The 18330-nt window shown below is 42.6% G+C and overlaps 1 protein-coding gene across 1 annotated transcript in view; it reads left to right on the plus strand.

Moving 5' to 3' along the window:
- Positions 1 to 18330, plus strand: part of LOC109936015 (Na(+)/H(+) exchange regulatory cofactor NHE-RF3-like) — a 41306-nt gene that overhangs the window by 7772 nt on the left and 15204 nt on the right. The window contains 5 exon segments of the mRNA XM_048615510.1: positions 2240 to 2267; positions 7198 to 7359; positions 9841 to 9905; positions 12492 to 12703; positions 17772 to 17973. Coding sequence (XP_048471467.1) covers positions 2240 to 2267; positions 7198 to 7359; positions 9841 to 9905; positions 12492 to 12703; positions 17772 to 17973 — 669 coding nt within the window.

An 18330-nucleotide genomic window follows, 5' to 3' on the forward strand; every position in this document is an offset into this window, starting at 1 on the left:
CTTCACTTTGTGGCTATGATGACCGTACAGAAGGTCTGTTGATTACAAAATAACCCAGGAGTGACACTGTACAAACTGTCTCAGCTCTGCTGCCCGTAGAGACTGCCATTCACTTGACAATGGGCTTGAGATGCCTTTTCTTGGCCTGAGACACTCCCTATCTTTCAGGCAGCCAGTGAAATGAGTGTCTGAGCTGCCTGATGGGTGACAGACAGATGCTCAATCCTCTGGAACAGGGACAGATACAGGATGTTTGCTTCTGAGTCTAAAAGTTGTTTGTTCAAGTCCCACCCAAGGCACTTGAGCTCAAAATTGAGGCTAATGCTGAGTGGCACTGTGGGAGTTATACATTTTCAGAGGTGGCACCTTTCACATGAGATGTTAAACTGACTCTCATTTATTCCCTTAGCCGTAAGAACTATCTTGACAACATTCAAGTCTGTTTTGGCCTCAACCACTTTCTATGGCAGAGAATTCTACAGGCTACTCTCTGGATGAAGACACGTCTCCTTGTCTCAGTTCGAAATGGCATATATCGTTAAACCGTGACTTCTGGCTCTGGATTTGGTCATCAGGAATATCCTTCCTGCATTGACCCTGTCTGGTCCTGTTAGGATTTTCCAGGTTTCTATGAAATTTCCCCCTCATTCTTCTAAACTCCAGTGAATAGAGTCCTAACTGATTTTGTACCTCTTCATAACATCTTAATTCCACAAAATTACTTCTAGGAAAAACAGAGGTATTCTCCCTGATGACCAATAGTTTTCCTTCAATACTTTAGAAGTTGGCTAAGAGGCTCTGTGGGATGACCTCAGAATGTGAAAGATGCTATAAAATGCCAGGTCTTCCTTCATTATCAGCCTATCACCATAAATATATTCTCTGTGTCAAGAGATCAAATCTGACCTCTTCCTTACACTAGACCCAACATTTCAATATCAGCCTGGTAACTGAGTGATTGAAATTGACCGAAAGAACTGCAGATGCTGTAAATCAGAAATAGAATCAGGAATTGCTGGAAAAACTCAGCAAGCCTGGCAGCATTTGTGGAGAGAAATCAGAGTTAACATTTTGGGTCGAATGACCCTTAACATTGACATATTATTCAAGGAGCACTGTGCAAATCAAGCCTGCCTCCCCTGCCTTGCTTTAACTCCAAGGGCATTTTATTTGGTTTACAGTAAATACTGTAATACACAATATCCTCGCACACTCACACCATGTGTCCTTGTTTCAGTAAATGCAAATTCTAGCAGTGCAGTATGAACATCCGGTTTGTTTTTTGAGGACTGAGCACCTTTTGTACTTTGTACCAGGTCAGGAACACAATTCATTTGACATTCGTTCATGTTGGTGAATCTCAGCCAAGCTGTTAGAATCAGTGAGGCAGGCAGCAGTGCCCAGAGAAATTGCAGAATTTTCACAAGGGATTGTGATCCAACCCAACAGACCTTGTATCCATTCCTCAACCAACTTTCTCACCAAATTTCCTTCAGTTCTGGCCTCTTAACCATTTCGTATGTCGCTCCACCATTAGTGACCATGCTGTCAGCTGTATGGACCCTAAGCTCTGGAATTCCATCCCTCAACCTGTCTGCCCCTCACTCATCATTTAAGACGCATTGTAAAAATAATTTGATTGACTGAGCTTTTGGTCACCGACATAATATCCCTATCAAATATTGTTTGACAATTCTCCTGAGAAACATTTGTAACATGTAACTATATAAAATGTGCTACATAAACAACCTTTGTCATTGTTGGTTTTTGACATTATCTGGACCAAAACATGTATCTGGTCAAAACGAATCTGGTCAGCTTTAGCCTTGCTGTCTATGCAGGTGACAATCAAAAGTCTGTCAATTCCTGGCAGTTTTGAGGGGGATCAATGACTTGGACAATTATAACCACTGACTCTTATAGTTTCTACCTGAGGAGGAGAGTTAAAATTGTTCCCAGAGCTTAGGAACTGGGAGACATGTCCCAGGGTGTTGGAAGAGATTAACAGTGTCCGACAAAAAGGCTGCTTCTATTAAATTCAGCTTCTGGTAGCTTCCATTACCTCAACAGGGAATTGAGGGAATATGTGTTCACTGAGGGGGGCTATAGCATTATAGGAACAGGAAGAGACCATTCAGCCCATCAATCCTCTTCTGTCACAAAAATGCATGTTAAAAGAGTGTCATTTGCAGGTAAGGTGCTTCAAAGCTTTCTTAATTTCTTTTCCTTCTATTTGCAGGTATTGAGGACACAAAGGCATTGTCTCCGTAAGTATTTGTTTCTCATTCATGAGAATGCCCACTCAGAGCTTTGTGGCACCAAGTCTCGAGCGGTGACTGCCTCTCAGTGTGGTATCCTGAAGTCAGCCATCTTTTGTTGTACGATTGTCATTCTCTTGGAAGTTTAGAAGAAAACAAGGTGATCTCACTAAAAATTCACAGAATCATAGGAAGTTTAATGCACAGAGGAGGCTATTTGGCCCATCATGTCTAGGCTGTGAAACAGGAGCCATCCAGACGGATCCTATTTTCCATTATTTGGTCCTCAGCCTTGCAGATTACGGCTCTTGAGCTACAGATCTAGACACCTTTCAATGAGTTGAGGGTTTCTACTACCCTCTGAGGCAGTGTGGGTGAGGGGTGGTTTGGTGTGGGTGTGGTATTTGACAGAGTGGATGCTGTTTCCCATATTCGGAAAGTCTTAGAATAAAGGGTCACACCCTCAGGATAAGAGTCTACTATCTGGGACTGAGCTGAGGAGGGCTGTGGATCTCTGGGATTCTCCAATCCAGAAAGTCAAGACTACTCGGTCACTGACTGGGTCAAGATTGATATCAATATATACGTGGACACTAAAGGAATGAAGGGATATGATGGAAAGGAGGAATTCAGGCAGTGGATCAGCCATGATCTTGTGAATGGAGAAAGAGGCTCAAGGGGATGAGTACACTCTTCCTGCCCTTATATCTGATTTTATATTATCAGGAAGAACCATTGACCTTGCTAGTCCTGACGTTCACAAACTCCTACCTCCACTCAATCACGCTAAGTCTCTTTGTGAGATTTTCTTTGTTGGGGATATATCCGTCCTGATTTTCAATGTAATGATGTGTCAAACAGGATTGGATAGGCAGTGATGGCTCTCCAAAATCAAATCGACAGTCAGCATTCAGAATCCAGACTCAGGTCTGTTCAATGACTAGGCCACAAGGGACTGCACCTTCAGGATTCGAATGTTTGAAAGACCAAAGAACAACTCTTCAAACTCATCTGCTTCTGGCTGCCTTCATTACCTATGCACACAACTATGCCAGCTATGTACTCCTGGCTAGCCTCCCATCTTCCACCCTCCCTTATCTCGAGTTCATCCAAAAATCTTCTGCCCAAGTCATAACTCACATTAACTCCCATTCACCTTTCATCCACTGTGCTCACTAACCTAAATTTTGTCCCAGTTCAGCAATAGCTTGATTGTAAAATATTTATCCTCATTTTAAAATCCCTCTATGCCCTCATCATTTCCTCCTTCTAAAATTCCTCCAGCCGTCTCATCTTCTGCGTCTGTTGCCATTCCAAAATTTTGTACACTTCCAATTTTTATCACACTACAATTGTGGCTATGCCCTCAGCTTCCTTGTCCTAAGCTCTTGAATTCCCTTTCTAAACCTCTGCACCTCCCTAATTTTCACTCTTTGCTTAACATGCACCTTGAAACCTACTTCTTAGACTAAGGTTTTGGTCATTTGTCTTAATATCTCTTTGTGTGGCTCATTGTCAAGCACTATTTGATAACAAACACAGAGAATGCTGGAAAAATGCAGCACGTCTGGCAGAAACTGTGGAAAGAGAAACCGGTCATGTTTTGAGTCCAGATTGAATCTTCAGACCTCTGAAAAAGAATCAAATCAGACTCGAAGTGTTAACTCTGATTCTCTCTCTGCAGTTGTTGCCCGACCATAAGACTATAAGGAATAGGAACAGGAGTAGGCCATTCAGCCCCTTGTGCCTGCTTAACCAATCAGTAGGATCATGGCTGATCTGACACTCCTCATGTCCACTTTCCTGCACTTTCCCTGTAACCCTTAACTTTCCTACTGATCAAGAATCTATCTATCTCAGTCTTAAAAGTACTCAAGCACTCTACCCCTAGAGCTCCCTGTAGCAAGGACTCACAAGTCTCTGAGAGAAGAAATTTCTCCTCAGCTTATCTTAAATTGCCCCCCCTTTATTCTGAGACTATGCCCCCCGATTCTAGACTCTCCACTGAGGGCAAACATTTACCCTGATTAAGACCCTTAAGAATCCTGTATGTTTCAATGAGATCACCTCCCATTCTTCTAAACTCTAGTGAGCAGAGTCCCAATGTGTTTAGTCTTTGATCATAAGATAATCCCTCCATACCAGGGATCTCACAAGTAAACCTTCTCTGAACTGCCTCCAATGGAATGATCACTTTCCTTAAATAAGGCAACCAAAACTATCCACAGTACTCCGGATACGGTCTCTCACCAGCACCTTGTACAGTTGCAATAAGACTTCCCAACTCTTATACTCCAACCCTTTTGAAATAAAGGCCAACATTCCATTAGCCTTCCTGATTACCTGCTGCATCTGTGTGCTAACTTTCTGTGTTTCATGCATAAGGACCCCCAAGTCTCTTAGTGTTGCAGTTTTCCTCCATTAAATAATACTGTTCTTTTGTTCTTTGTTCCAAAATGAACAACTTCACATTTTCCCATATTATAGTCCATTTGTCAACATTTTGCTCAATTACTTAATCTGTCAATATCTCTCCATAAACTGCTTGTATCACTCTTGCAACTTGCCTTTCCACCTGTTTTTCTGTTGTTTCAACTTCAGTTACCGCACCTTCACTTCCTTCCTCCAAATCCTTAATATATATTGTAAACAGTTGCTGTCTCAGCACTGATTCCTGTGGAACCTCACTGGTCACAGGTTCCCTGCTCATTTCCTCCAGCATTTTCTGTATTTATTTCAGATTTCCAGTGTCTGCCATATTTTGCTTTTATATATTCAATAACACCCTTGTGAAGCACGTTGGGACATTTAGCATGTTAAAGATGATATATATATCTGCAAGTTGTTGTTGGCTTGCTTAGCAAGTAAACCTGATCTCCATTGCCTTCTCATTAGAAATGGGTTTGGGTTGGATTCTGAGTGCTGATTGAACTATGATAACACTTCCATCTGTTCACTGTGGATATGGTGATGTGCTCTGTCATTATCTCCCATCCTGTTAACAACACAACTGAATCTGAGCCAAAATCTAATTGAATATCATTAGTTGTTTACTCGGTTGGCTGTAAATTGACTGTGTAATCACATCATCCTCTTGGCCAACTGCATAGGAAAATACAAATCTGTCATTAAACGTGATAGTGGGGCTCTGTTGGAGACGAAGCAGAAGCTGCAAGGTAATGGAATTGATTTTAATCTTTGGGGCAAATCAGATCCAGAGTGAAGATCCATCTTGGTCTTGATCTAAATCAAATGGAGCCAGTAAATGTGATGGCAGCAGGAGGCTCATGCTGTAGCCTTGTGGAAGTTGGAATTGATAGTTAAGACTTACAGCCAAACTGTGAAAATGTAGAAATGTAGTCGGTTTCGCACAAATGAAAGGAGTGGGGTGGTGGTGGGGGGGTTGCTGTGGGTAGGGTAAGGGGAGGGTGCTGTTGACAGTGGAAAGAATAATAGAACAAAATGTTTGGGATAGGATCCTGAAGACTTCAGGTCCAGTAGTTTTCCAATCACCCCTTTTCCCTGGAAATAGTGATTGTTTTATGCTTGTAGTAACATAGGAATAGGCCATACAGCACGTCAAGCATTCAGGTATATCCCTTCCTGCCATTTCGTCACTTTCAATTACCTTTTGGAAATTTTCGAAGTTTTCCACCACGAAGATAAACACAAAGGGTTGGATTGTGTCAACTCTTGAACAATGTGGGCAAAAGCGCGTCAGTTGGGAAAATACAGCAAGATCAGAAAAATCAGATTCACGACATCGAGAAGAAAGTTCTGATTTTGCACCCAGATAGTGTGACGAGAATCTCAGTAGTGAGCAGTGAGAGACTTATTCTCGAGTATTTACATTTCGTTATTACCTATTTTCACCTCATTTAGATGCAATTTTCCATTCTTCCATGTGGCAGATAGGAAGTAGATGGTGACAATTCCCAACATAAACATCCATGTGGGTAGCTGGCAGCTTCATCCTGCTGCTTGTTCCTCCAGGCCTCTTACCGGCCTGCAGTGCCTCGTGCCTCTGAACACTCTCTGAGCGTAAGGGCCACTTGGAACCACACTCCTCCTCACCTCCATCAACAGAGGCTGGCGTTGCCCATACACCAGCCTCACTACACCATCGCAACACATCTCTGCTTCATTTGAAAGACAGGCCTCCATTGCAATGCGGAGCGTACTGACACCTTACAGTGACATGCTGCTGCCAAGTACCTTGTACCCATCTCCCAGGTCGCAGCAGGCTGCATCTCAGGGCTCCTTATTTCCCCTCTTACCTCCCCTGGGGGATAATGGGGAAGGTTACTGTTTGAGTCCATGCTCCAGCAATGTCCCACCTACAGCACATGTCAGCAGCTAATGCGGTGAACACACTGCAGGTGCTTCAGCCCAATGGCTGTGTCTGAAAGTCTAAAGGGTCTAGTCCTCAGTTAAGTCAGGGGGTACCACACAGATGGTCAAGACCATTGTCCAATATCATTCCAGGAACTTGGACGTGGTCAGCAGGTTATATATCATCACAGTCCAGGAGGGTGGGCCATGGTCAATGCTGCAGGTCCATGAAATCAGACAGGGGACGAGTCAGTCAGGACCTGCACAGAGATCAGTCAGGGATTTGATTGCTCATTGGTTCTTCCAAGTCAATGAGGAGGGTGGACCATGGTCAGTCCTGAATGATGACAAGATATCATACTCCACCGGTGTTAGGGAGAAAGCAACAGCCCTCCTTTCGAAGAGATTCAAACATGACATGAAGGATAGGAATGCTGTGTAGCTTTGTCGTTGTAGCTGCAGTTACTATCACAGTTATTCAGACAGGTGATGATGTAAAGTGGCAGTACATTTAAAATGTGAGCTTCTATTTCCAATCAAATGTCACCCATGCCACTTGTGTACCCTCAGAATCTTTATATTTTTCATTTCCCTCCCACTATAAAAGGACCTCTCCTGTCTGGCAGAGATTGACCTGGTGCACAGCTGAATATGAATCAAGGGCACAAATTCCACAAGGTCTCAGCAGTGGTGAGTACTTCCACCACTGGCAGACACAACACAGTAACACAGGAATGGTGCCAAAGGGACATGGTACATCTGTAATAAGGTGAGCAGCGGAGAATTGCATGAAAAATGTACGAGTGCACAGACCAAACCCTTCCATGAAACATTCTGAAATTGACCGCCAATTTCAGCCCAAATACCTGTTTAAATCTCCCAACATTTCTTTGTTTACCATCATTAATTGTCCAAATATACACCTTGGAGGACCAACATGAGCTTTAGTTACTGTTTTCCTTTGAAATGCTTGTAGAAACTCTTATTATCTGTTTTTATATTACTAGCAAGCCTTCTCTCATACACTGCTTTCCATTTCTTTAAATCTTTAGTAGTTCTTTGCTGGTTCTTATATAACCTACCAGTAATCTTTGCAGACTTGTACAATATTTTTTTCAATTTAATATGATTCTTAGCTTCCTTGTTTAGCCACAGATGATACATTGTTTCCAAAGAGTCTTTCTGTCTCATTGGGTAAATCTTTGCTGAAAGTTTTTAATCAGTTCCTTAAAAGTTTGCCACTGCAACTCTCCTGACCAACCTTTTATTCTTGTTTCTCAGTTTACCTTTGCCAACTCTGCCTTCATACCCTCAGAGTCATTTTTATGGCTGTGTTAAATGTCAATGCACCATGTACATACACAGAACATAGTGCTACAGCTGTATATCAACTGCCTGTCTCAAGGATGGCACTCTGCATATATTCACAGGCACTGCTCAGCCTTTTCCAAGATGTCTTTGGGTTGGTTTTCTGTGTATACCTGAGCTCTGTGAAAAGGTCTGAGCTCCTTGACAGTTTCACATCTCTCTGCAGAGGTTGTACATCTACCAAAATGACTGGCCTTTAGAATACACTACTCTTGTTGCAAACACCTCTGCTGATCAAACCCTTGAGACAAGCCGGAAATCCACATGCCAATGCAAGCTGTATGGGTGGAACATGATTGGGAGGTGCATGCAAAATCCAAAATAAGCTGCTTACTATCCTACATAATATCAGTCAACAATACATTGCCTTGTGCTGGGGAGAAGGCTGTTCATCGTTGTGCACATGCATGAGAGATGACTTCACACACCAACTTCGTGACATCAACTGTGCATCTTGGAAGTACATGCATAGTCGTAGCTGACTGTAGTCATGGGGATATCTCCATTTGCACAGGCTCTCGGTGGCCATCTTTAGGCATTGGGAACACAGAGTCCGTACTTTTATTTAGGGTTAAAACACGAGTCGTGGACCCACAAACTGAACGTAAGATTCTCGTGTTGTGATCCCTGTTGCCTAGAGGCTCCTATGCCATGAATCCATCAGTCCCATTCCACCCTCAGTCTATATGTCCCACTTCACCTGATCCTGTGTTTGGTAGTTGACGCTCATCTCTCTGCCCCATCTGTTAGCGCAACACCATAGGGAGCATTTTAAGATGATGCATTTCTGCTGTGAAGCCTCTGGCAGCTTGTATTGATCAGCTGGTTACGTGTAACCCACAATGCTTGCCTTTGGTGTAGTGATTGCAATGAAGTCAGCCAGGTGCACCTCAAAGAATATAAGATTGGGGCTATTAATCTGATACAGGAATCAGGGGTTCTGCTCACGCTGAGAGCTGGACCAATGTCAAGTACTATGCACGTGTAAATAAAGAGTGACTTGGTGATGTGATCCCAGCCTCTGTGGAGTTATTTCATCTAGCATTTTTTTTCCTTTATTCATTCACAGGATGAGGGTGTTGCTGGCTAGATAGCATTTATTGCCCATCCCTAATTGTCCAGAGGGTAGTTAAGAGTCAACCACTTTGCCGTGGTTCTGGAGTCACATGTAGGTCAGACCAGGTAAGGATGGCAGGATGGCAGTTTCCTTCCCTAATGGACATTAGTGAACCAGATGGATTTTTCCAACAATCAGCAATGGATTCGTGGTCATCATTAGATTCTTAATTCCAGATTTTTATTGAATTCAAATTCCATCATCTGCCGTGGCGGGATTTGAACCCACGTCCCCAGAACACTGTGTGGGTCTCTGGATTAACAGTCCAGCGATAACACCACTAGGCCATCGCCTTCCCTGTGTTAATGCATGCATTAATCTAGGTGCAGCTCAGTCGCTCATTATCCCTATGTCATTTCTTAACTCATCCTTAGTCAGTGGGTCAAAATTATGAAAGATTTTAATAGCATAATTAAGGAGAAACTGTTTCCAGTGATACAAGTGTCAGAACGTTGAAGTCACAGATTTCAGGAAATTAGTAAAAGAACCAGAAGAAAGTTGAGAAGGATTTATTCTCCACAGTGATTGTTGTGATATGAAATACATTGTTTAAAAGTTGGAGGTGGAAGCACGCTCAGTTGTAGCTTTCAAAGAGGAATTCAAATAAATAAAAGGAAAGTTTTGCAAATATATGGGGAAAGAGCAGGGAAGAGGACGGATCTAGGCAGATTGATGATGGGCCGAATGGACTCCACTGTGCTATAAGATTGAGGGGTCCAATCTTATCAACGTAAACTTTATTTTAATCTTCTGATTATTTTCCAGGAAATTTACTTTTAATCCAAAGGAAGGGATCGATAATCCTGCCTTGGTCATTTGTGACGATGCAGGTAAATTAATCTTAATGCATTTTATTGAAAACATTTTTACGGGGTGTCATAAATAGCAGGGGTGAGCTAAATATTAACCTTTATCATTGTCAAAGTGGAGTGTATCACTTAATGGTCCCCAAAGCAATGGAACACTGTCCTGGGTGATAAGGTAAGATCTATCACTAAGGCAGAAGCCACAACACTGGATCCGAAAACAAACACAAAAAAAAATTTAATTTCTGTTCTGGAGGATCTGATCAAAGTTTAACATTTCCATGGTGAATCCGAGCCATATGATATGTTGTCCTTGCTTATTGCCATCAATGGTAACAGTAGCGGAAATATAATTAAGTGTAGACAGTTGGGACAGAGCTGTTTTGGAGCATTAACATCAGTAGTGACCAGTCAAGCTGAATGGCCTGTTTCTGTGCTGTAAACTCACTTTAATGCAGAGTAACTGTGTAAGAATGCCAGGGCACATAGTTTGCAGTTTTCCTTGTAAATTTGAGGGAACCACAGAAAGCCGTCTAATTTGGATTTCAAGCCACTTGATAAGAGCATCAGAAATGGGAGCTGGAGTGGGCTGTTTGGCTCTTTGAGCCTGCTCCTCCATTCAACAAGATCATGGTCAATCTCCCCTGCTCTTCCTAATTCCCACTGTGTCTCCATATTCCTTAATTCTCTGAGTGTCCAAAACACTATCAACTTCAGTCTTGAATATACTCTGTCATGATCCACTTTGGAAAGCATACTGATACTCCAGTCTCAGTACCCCCAGAATCATCACAAAAGTTAACGATTTAATCAAAACACCCACTTTTCTTGTCTGATGAGCTTAGGTTAACAGAAAACACTGACTAGGTTTCTATACTTAATAAGAAACTACTATTTATTACAATTAAACCAGTTCTGGCCCCAAAAATATGAATGATCAGTTTATAACTCTCTAACTTAAACTTTACTCCTTCTTAAGCCCCTACATGCATATGTGGACAGATACCGATAAACAAACACTCTATGGACACATTATGGGTGGAGTTCATTAGTACCACTCCACAGGATTCAATGAGGCTTTTGCTTCTTGCACGTCCTTCTGATCTTCAATCTTTCTTATTCCAAATCTCCCCAGTTCTTTGCTGAAGACACAGGTCATTTCTCACACTAATTGTTCAGTCTCTCAGTCACCGGTTTGAGGTAGCAACTTATAAGCCAATGGTGAATAAGGAAAGTTAACTATCTTCCAAATCTTCCTTATGTCACTGCATGGAGAGAGAGTATGCTGTCTTTTTAAGAGTCTGCAGGAATACCACCACTGTATTATTTATTCACAGGCAGTCTACCTGCCCAGGAGTTTATCAGCGAGTTGTCATACTAATGACTCCTGACCCACATAACTGGACCTGATTGAGAAACTAATCAGTAGGCTGTCTATGGACAAAACCTGCCCTGTACATGCACTCACAGTCCAAATTAATCCAAAAATTCTCCACCACTGCATCAGTTTAACAACATGCAAATATAACTCACATGTTTGAAAACTGCAACATCTCCTTCCACAGTTTCCTTAGTTTAAAGCAGACCCTTTTCCATTTTGGTCCTTAATCCAAAAATAAATAAAAATAAAAAGATGTGATCTCTACAATTGACTGACTAAGAATCTAGGATAGAGAATTCCATAACATCTGAGTGAAGGCAGTTCTTCCAGTAGAGTCATACAGCACGGAAACAGACCCTTTGGTCCAACTTGTCCATGCCGACCGAATTTCCTAAACTAACCTTGTCCCAATAGCCTGAATTTGGCCCATGTCCCTCTAAAACCTTCCTATTTATGTACCTGCCCAAATGTTATTTAAATATTGTAACTGTACCTGCATCTACCACTTCCTCTGGCAGTTTAATCCACACACGAAACACCCTCTGTGTGAAACAGTTACTCCTCAGGTCAATTTTAAATCTTTCTCCTCTCATCTTAAAAACATACCCTCTTGTTTTGAACTTCCCAACCCTAGTAAAAAGACCCTTACTATTCACCTTATCTTTGCCCCTCATGATTTTATAAACTCTATAAGGACAACCTCCTACGTGCCAGTGGAAAAAGTCCCAGCCTATCCAGCCTCTCTTTATAACTTCAACTCTCCAGTCCCTGTAACACCTCTGTAAATCTTTTCTGCACCCTCTCCAAGTTAATAATCTCCTTCCAGTAGCAGGGCAACCAGAACTGTACACAGTACTCCAAAAGTGGCCTCATTAATGCCCTGTACGACCACAACATGATGTCCCAACTCCTATACGCAGTGGTCTGAGCAATGAAGGCAAATGTTTCAAATGCCTTCTTAACCACCCTGTCTACCTGTGATAGAACTAATCTCAAGCCAATGGCAAACTCCTTATTCTGAGATTGTGACATCTGTTTCTAGATTCCTCAGTCAGTGAAAGCACGTTCTCAGCATCTACCCCGAAAAGTCTCTCAAGAGTTTCACTTTTCAATTCAACCAGCTTCAGATTTCTAGCATCTGCGTTGTTCGGTTATGTTCATTTTACCCGATCTGAATCAACGAGCCACTCTCAAGCAGGAAGCTTAATGGTGTATGTTCATTTCTTCAGAATTGCCAATCTTGCTGAAGCCCAGAGTCTGTGTCTTGGATAAGAAAGATAACGAAGTGTTTGGTTTCTACTTGCGAGCGGAGAAGGGAAAGCTGGGACATATCATCAGGCATGTGAAACCAGGCAGCTATGCTCAGCACGCTGGCCTCTTTGATTCTGACAGGGTGTTAGAGGTAAACGGGGAGTACGTGGACAACACCGAACATTTCAAGGTGAGAGCTGATTTATTATTTCAGTTCATTTGTCACCCTCCCCCCAAGCTGTAATCTCGGCCATAAGCCCGACCACAGAAACTTCAGCCTGTAATGTTAGCTGATATGTCAATTGAAAACTGAGGGTGTGCCATACTGTCAGTGGGGTCTTCTTTTGGATGAGACTTTAAGTCAAAGTTCCACCTGACCTTTCAGGTGAATGTTTGAAATCCCGCAGTACTATCCAAAGAAGAGTTGGAGAGTTCTCCCCAATGTTCTGGCTATCCCTCAACCAACTCCTGAAAACAGGTGACTGGTCATTTATTTCATTTCTATTTGTGACAGCTTGCTGTGCACAATTTCTTATTTAACGTGTAACTGCAATTTATTGGTTATAGAGCACTTCTGGCAGACCTGAGATTGTAAAAGCCACAACATGACTGACATATTTTTCGAGACAACAAGGTGCAGGGCTGGATGAACACAGCAGGCCAAGCAGCATCATAGGAGCAGAGAGGCTGACGTTTCGGGCCTAGACATATTTTTCTTTTGATTGCTAACTGAACAACACAGAGATGGCGAATATCTCACCCCCATGCAAAGGTTTCAGTCAGTCATTGAATTTTCCTTTCACATCCGACACCAATGTTGATATCAGCAGACCCAGCTGGTCTGGCAGCATCTGTGGAAAGAAAACAGAGTCAGTCCTGAAGAAGGATCACCTGGACTTGAAACATTAACTCAGTTTCTCTCTCCACAGATAATGCCAGACCTGCTGAGTTTCTCCAGCAACTTCTGTTTTGTTTCAGATTTCCAACACCCACAGTTCATAGAATCCCTACAGTGTGGAAGGAGGCCATTCGGCCCATCGAGTCGGCACCAACCCTCTGAAGAACATCCCACCCAGATCCACCTTATCCCCGTAACCCCACATTTCCCATGGCTAATCCACCTAACCTACATGTCCCTGGACACCTTGGAGCAATTTAACGCATCCAATCCACCTAACCTGCACATCTTTGGACTGTGAGAGGAAATCAGAGTGCCTGGAGGAAACCCATGCAGACACAGTGAGCATGTGCAAACCCAAGGCTGGAATCGAACTCGTGTCCCTGGCGCTATGAAGCAATAGTGCTAATCACTGTGCCACCATGCTGCCCTGAGTTATGTAAGAACCTAACCAATGAGAATAGGAGAAGGCCATTTGGGCTCTCAAGCATAGTTCACCCTTCAATAAGATCATGGCTGAACTGTTTATGACCTAACTCCATTTTCTTGAATGCCCTACCCCAATACTCTCAACCTCCTGTCAATCAATGTCTATCTAAAATGAGCCTCAACTATATTGTACAATGCAGTCTCCACTGCTTGTTGGGAAAAGAACTGCAAACACAAAGGTCCCTCTGAGAGAAGAAATTCCTCCTCATTTCCTCATTTGGGAGACACTAAATATTGAAACTGTGTCCCCTGACTCTGGATTCTCACACAAGGGAAAATAACCACTCACTATTGACACTGTCAAGCCCCTGCAGAATCTTAAATGGTTCAATAAGATCCCTCTGATCCTTCTAAATTCCAACAAGTTTAGGTCCAACCTACTCAACCTTTCCCACACAAGGTAAACATAAAGTCACTATTGTCTTACCAGACCTGAGGGCTGCTCTGTCATTAGAGCAGCGCAGTGGCTCAGTGGTTAGCACTGCTGCCTCATGGCGCCAGGAACCCAGGTTCGATTCCACCCTTGGGCGACTGTCTGTGTGGAGTTTGCACGTTCTCCCCATGTCTGCGTGGGTTTCCTCCCACAGTCCAAAGATGTGCAGGCTAGGTGGTTTGGCCATGCTAAATTGTCCATAGTGTTCAGGCTTAGGTGTATTAGCCATGGAAAATGCTATGTTAAAGGGTGAGGGTAGGGGGATGGGTCTGGGCGGGATGCTCTTTGGAGGGTCAGTGTGGACATGTTGGGTCGAAGGGCCTGTTTTCACGCTGTAGGGATTCTGTGATTCTAGAGAGAGATGACTGATGGTAGTTTAACCTGAGGGTCGCCATGTCTCAGGCAATGGGAGAGGCCTTCAGGTGACTAAATTCCTGGTCAAAGTGGTAGGCAATGTCAGAAAATCTTAAAAGAAGAGAGAAAGAGAATGGAGGGAGAGACAAAGAAGTGGAAACATTATATGAGAGTATTCTGGAGATGACAGCCCATCAACTAAAGGCCATAATTTGGGGAATAATTAAATTAAGTAACAAAAACAGGAATTGCTCAGCAGGTCTGGCAGCATCTGTGGAGAGAAATCAGAGTTAACGTTTTGGGTTGAGTGACCCTTCCTCAGAATTAACAGCAGTATTATGCAAGAGACCAAAACTGGAGGGGTACGGTGATCTTAGAGAGGTGGAAGAAAGTTACAGAGATAGGAAGGGGCAAGGACATGAATGCGAAAGAAAACAATCCAAGATTTTTAAAATTGAGACAGTGCTGGGTACAGGACCTTCCAGATCAGAGTATGTAACAGGGAGGTTTGTGAAGTAGATTAGAGGCAGATATAGGAAGCAGAGATTTGGATGTCTGCAGCACTTGAACCCAGGTCCCATGGCCCAGAGGTAGGGATGCTACCACTGCACCATGAGAACCAACTTTCTAAGTATATAGTCTGGGAAAGTTTTACAACATTGCTTAAAACCAACCGACAAGGTTTTGGAAATTACGAGATATAACATTAGTCACATAACATCTTGAAACATGAGCTATCTAAGGACATAATTGTTGTAGCTTTAAATAGAACATAGAACATAGAACATTACAGCGCAGTACAGGCTTCAGCCCTCGATGCTGCGCCGACCTGTGAAACCAATCGGAAGCCCATCTAACCTACACTATTCCGTTATCATCCATATGTTTATCCAATGACCATTTAAATGCCCTTAAAGTTGGCGAGTCTACTACTTGTGCAGGCAGGGCATTCCACGCCCTTACTACTCTCTGAGTATTTGATATTGTATTTCAGAACATTTGATTGATGATAACCACCAGCAGAAGGAGTGTAATAAAAATAATAATCGTCACTTTGTGTGTCAGCTATTGCATTGAAACAACTCAAGGTGTTTGACTGACATGGTCAGGTATCTTGAGGGTGCAGTAATTGCTGTCAGCTCAAGGTTAAGCACCTGTAATATGGGGTTGGAATGGATGATGAATTGTTGACAATGTTGAGCTTTTTAGAAAGAAACAAGAAGAATGAAAGAGAAACAAGAGAAAGAGAGATGGAGGGAGAGAAAGAAATAAAGAGAGACAGAAATAAAGAGAGCGAGAGAGACAGATTTAATTTGATTTAAGCTTTATTGTGACGTGTACTCAAGTACAAAAGTACAGGAATATGGCGAAAAGTGTATAATGACACCACACATGGCATCATTTTAGGTACAAGGTACCTAGGTGCAAAACTTAGGTACAAGTAGTAACGTAGGGAAACAAAGTTAAAAATAAAGCACTACCATTGTTCTTAGTATAAGTAGAAAAATAAAGAAAGAAAGCTAAACATTAACTTTACAGTCCTCCCTTGTATTAAGTGGAAAAATAAAGAAATAAAGATAAAAGTTCAACAGATAGAGATAGGTATGTAGGTAGGTAGATAATGTCTTATCCTCAGGATGTCCCAGTGCATCTTACAGCCAGTAAAGTACATGTGAAGTAGTCACTATTGTAACACAAGAAACATGGCTGCTAATTTGGGCACAGCAAACTCCCATAAAATATTATATCATAACAATTTGAAAATATATCTGTTTGTGGTATTAGATAAAGAATGATTATTAAGCAATGGACAACTATTTTATTCTTTAATGTCCAACAGTAACGATAAGTAGGGCTGGAAACCAATGTCATTTTCCTTAAAGCAAAATTGCTTTTCTCTTGGTTTAGCTTTATTGTGTCACTAGCTCCTGAGCTTCGGGCTTGGGTTTGAACCGTGGTGTGTATGTAATTGATGGCTGGGCATTATCTACAGCATTCCCATCATGTTCCTGCCTACCTGCCTGGCCGCATTTTAATGCCTGGCAGGGGAATTTCTGAGCCTCCAACCTACCAAACCCTTTAGAATCTTGTGTGTTTCAGTGAGATCACCTCTTCTTGTTTTAGATACCAGGGAATACACACCAAATTTACTCACCCTCCCCATAGGATAACACTTCCATCCCAGAACTAATTTAGTGTACCACTACCAATGCAAGGTTATCCTTCCTTAAATATAGAAAAGCAAAACTGAACATAGTAGCTGGGCTGAGGAAAATGGCAAGGCAGGGGATGTGGAGGCCCTTTTGATCTTAATGGCAGGACCTCATTTCAATAATGGTCTGCAGGCCCCTCTCTAACAGGCAGCAGGGTCAGGGCCTGAACAGTGAACTGGAGAGAACAGGTGTCAGGAAACCATAGCTAGTCACCTACTGTAGCTGTTCCTAGTTAACACATGGAGTAGGAAATAACATGCAGAGAGTGGAGAGCATAAGGCAACAGACAACATGGGGTGAGGACAAATGTACTGCAAGAGGAGATGGCAGCTCAGAGAGACAGACAATGCAGGGTGGGAACAGCACGGAGGGATGGAAAGTGTGGGTAGAGACAATGCACCGCGATGGGAGCACAGAATAGGAACAATGTGAAGAGGGAGCAGCACAAGGAAACAGACAGCATGGCACTGTGCCAGTGATGTGCAGCAAATTCCAAACGTAATCCAACCAGCAACCCACGACACAACAACTTGGAGCAAACAATGCCTTGCCTCTTCACACTGCCCTTTAACTCAATAGTCTTCAGAGGGTAGAGTTTCTGTTGATTAAATGCTCAGTGATTCAATATGCACAAGTTTGAGATTAACAGATTTTTGGAAAATCAGGGAAAAGGGCGTGGGTGGGAAAGAAGAGTTGGGATGGAAGATTGGTCTTATTGCATGGTGGAGCAGCCTGAAAGGTCAAATACTTTCCTCCTGCTCATTTGCTTTGCACTCTTATGATCTTAAGGAAATGTCTTTAAGCCAAAGAGAATATCTTTCAATAAATAAGCATGGCATTCCTAATACATTTCCTATCCTCCTCATGGAAGGTTGTAGAGAAAATAAGGTTGAGTGGGAACAAGATCACCTTTCTGGTTGTTGATGGGACTGCCTACGAAGATGCAAAAATGAGGAAGCTGAATATTGCAGAGCTCATACAGTCCGATATCCAGACCCTGTGTGATAAACCACGAATGTGTTATGTGGAAAGAGGCCCAAATGGCTTTGGCTTTGAGCTGTGCTCTTTCAAAGGTAATTTTTCCCCTCGGTTTTTCTCTTTGTGTCTCACAAACCTTTTCCCCTTTTGCTGAATCTCCCACCAGTTTATTCCATGTGCATTCCAGAATCTGACTGGTTGTGTTGGTTCCACTGCTTTAGCTGAACTAGATGCCCCTAACCACTCCATCACCAAAGTGGCACATTTCCACCCGTATAATATCACTCAGCTCTGCCTCTGCCTCTGCCTCTGCCTCTGCCTCAGCTCATCCTCTGCTAAAACCTTAATCTGTGCCTTTGTGATCTCCAAATTTCAATCATTCGCTTCTATCCCTCAGCATCCATTATCCCAGCCTCTATAAACATGAGAATATCTGAAATGCTGCTGCCCAG

The sequence above is a fragment of the Rhincodon typus genome, chromosome 32 (assembly GCF_021869965.1).
Source record: "Rhincodon typus isolate 14 chromosome 32, sRhiTyp1.1, whole genome shotgun sequence".
In the NCBI taxonomy this organism is placed as follows: domain Eukaryota; kingdom Metazoa; phylum Chordata; class Chondrichthyes; order Orectolobiformes; family Rhincodontidae; genus Rhincodon; species Rhincodon typus.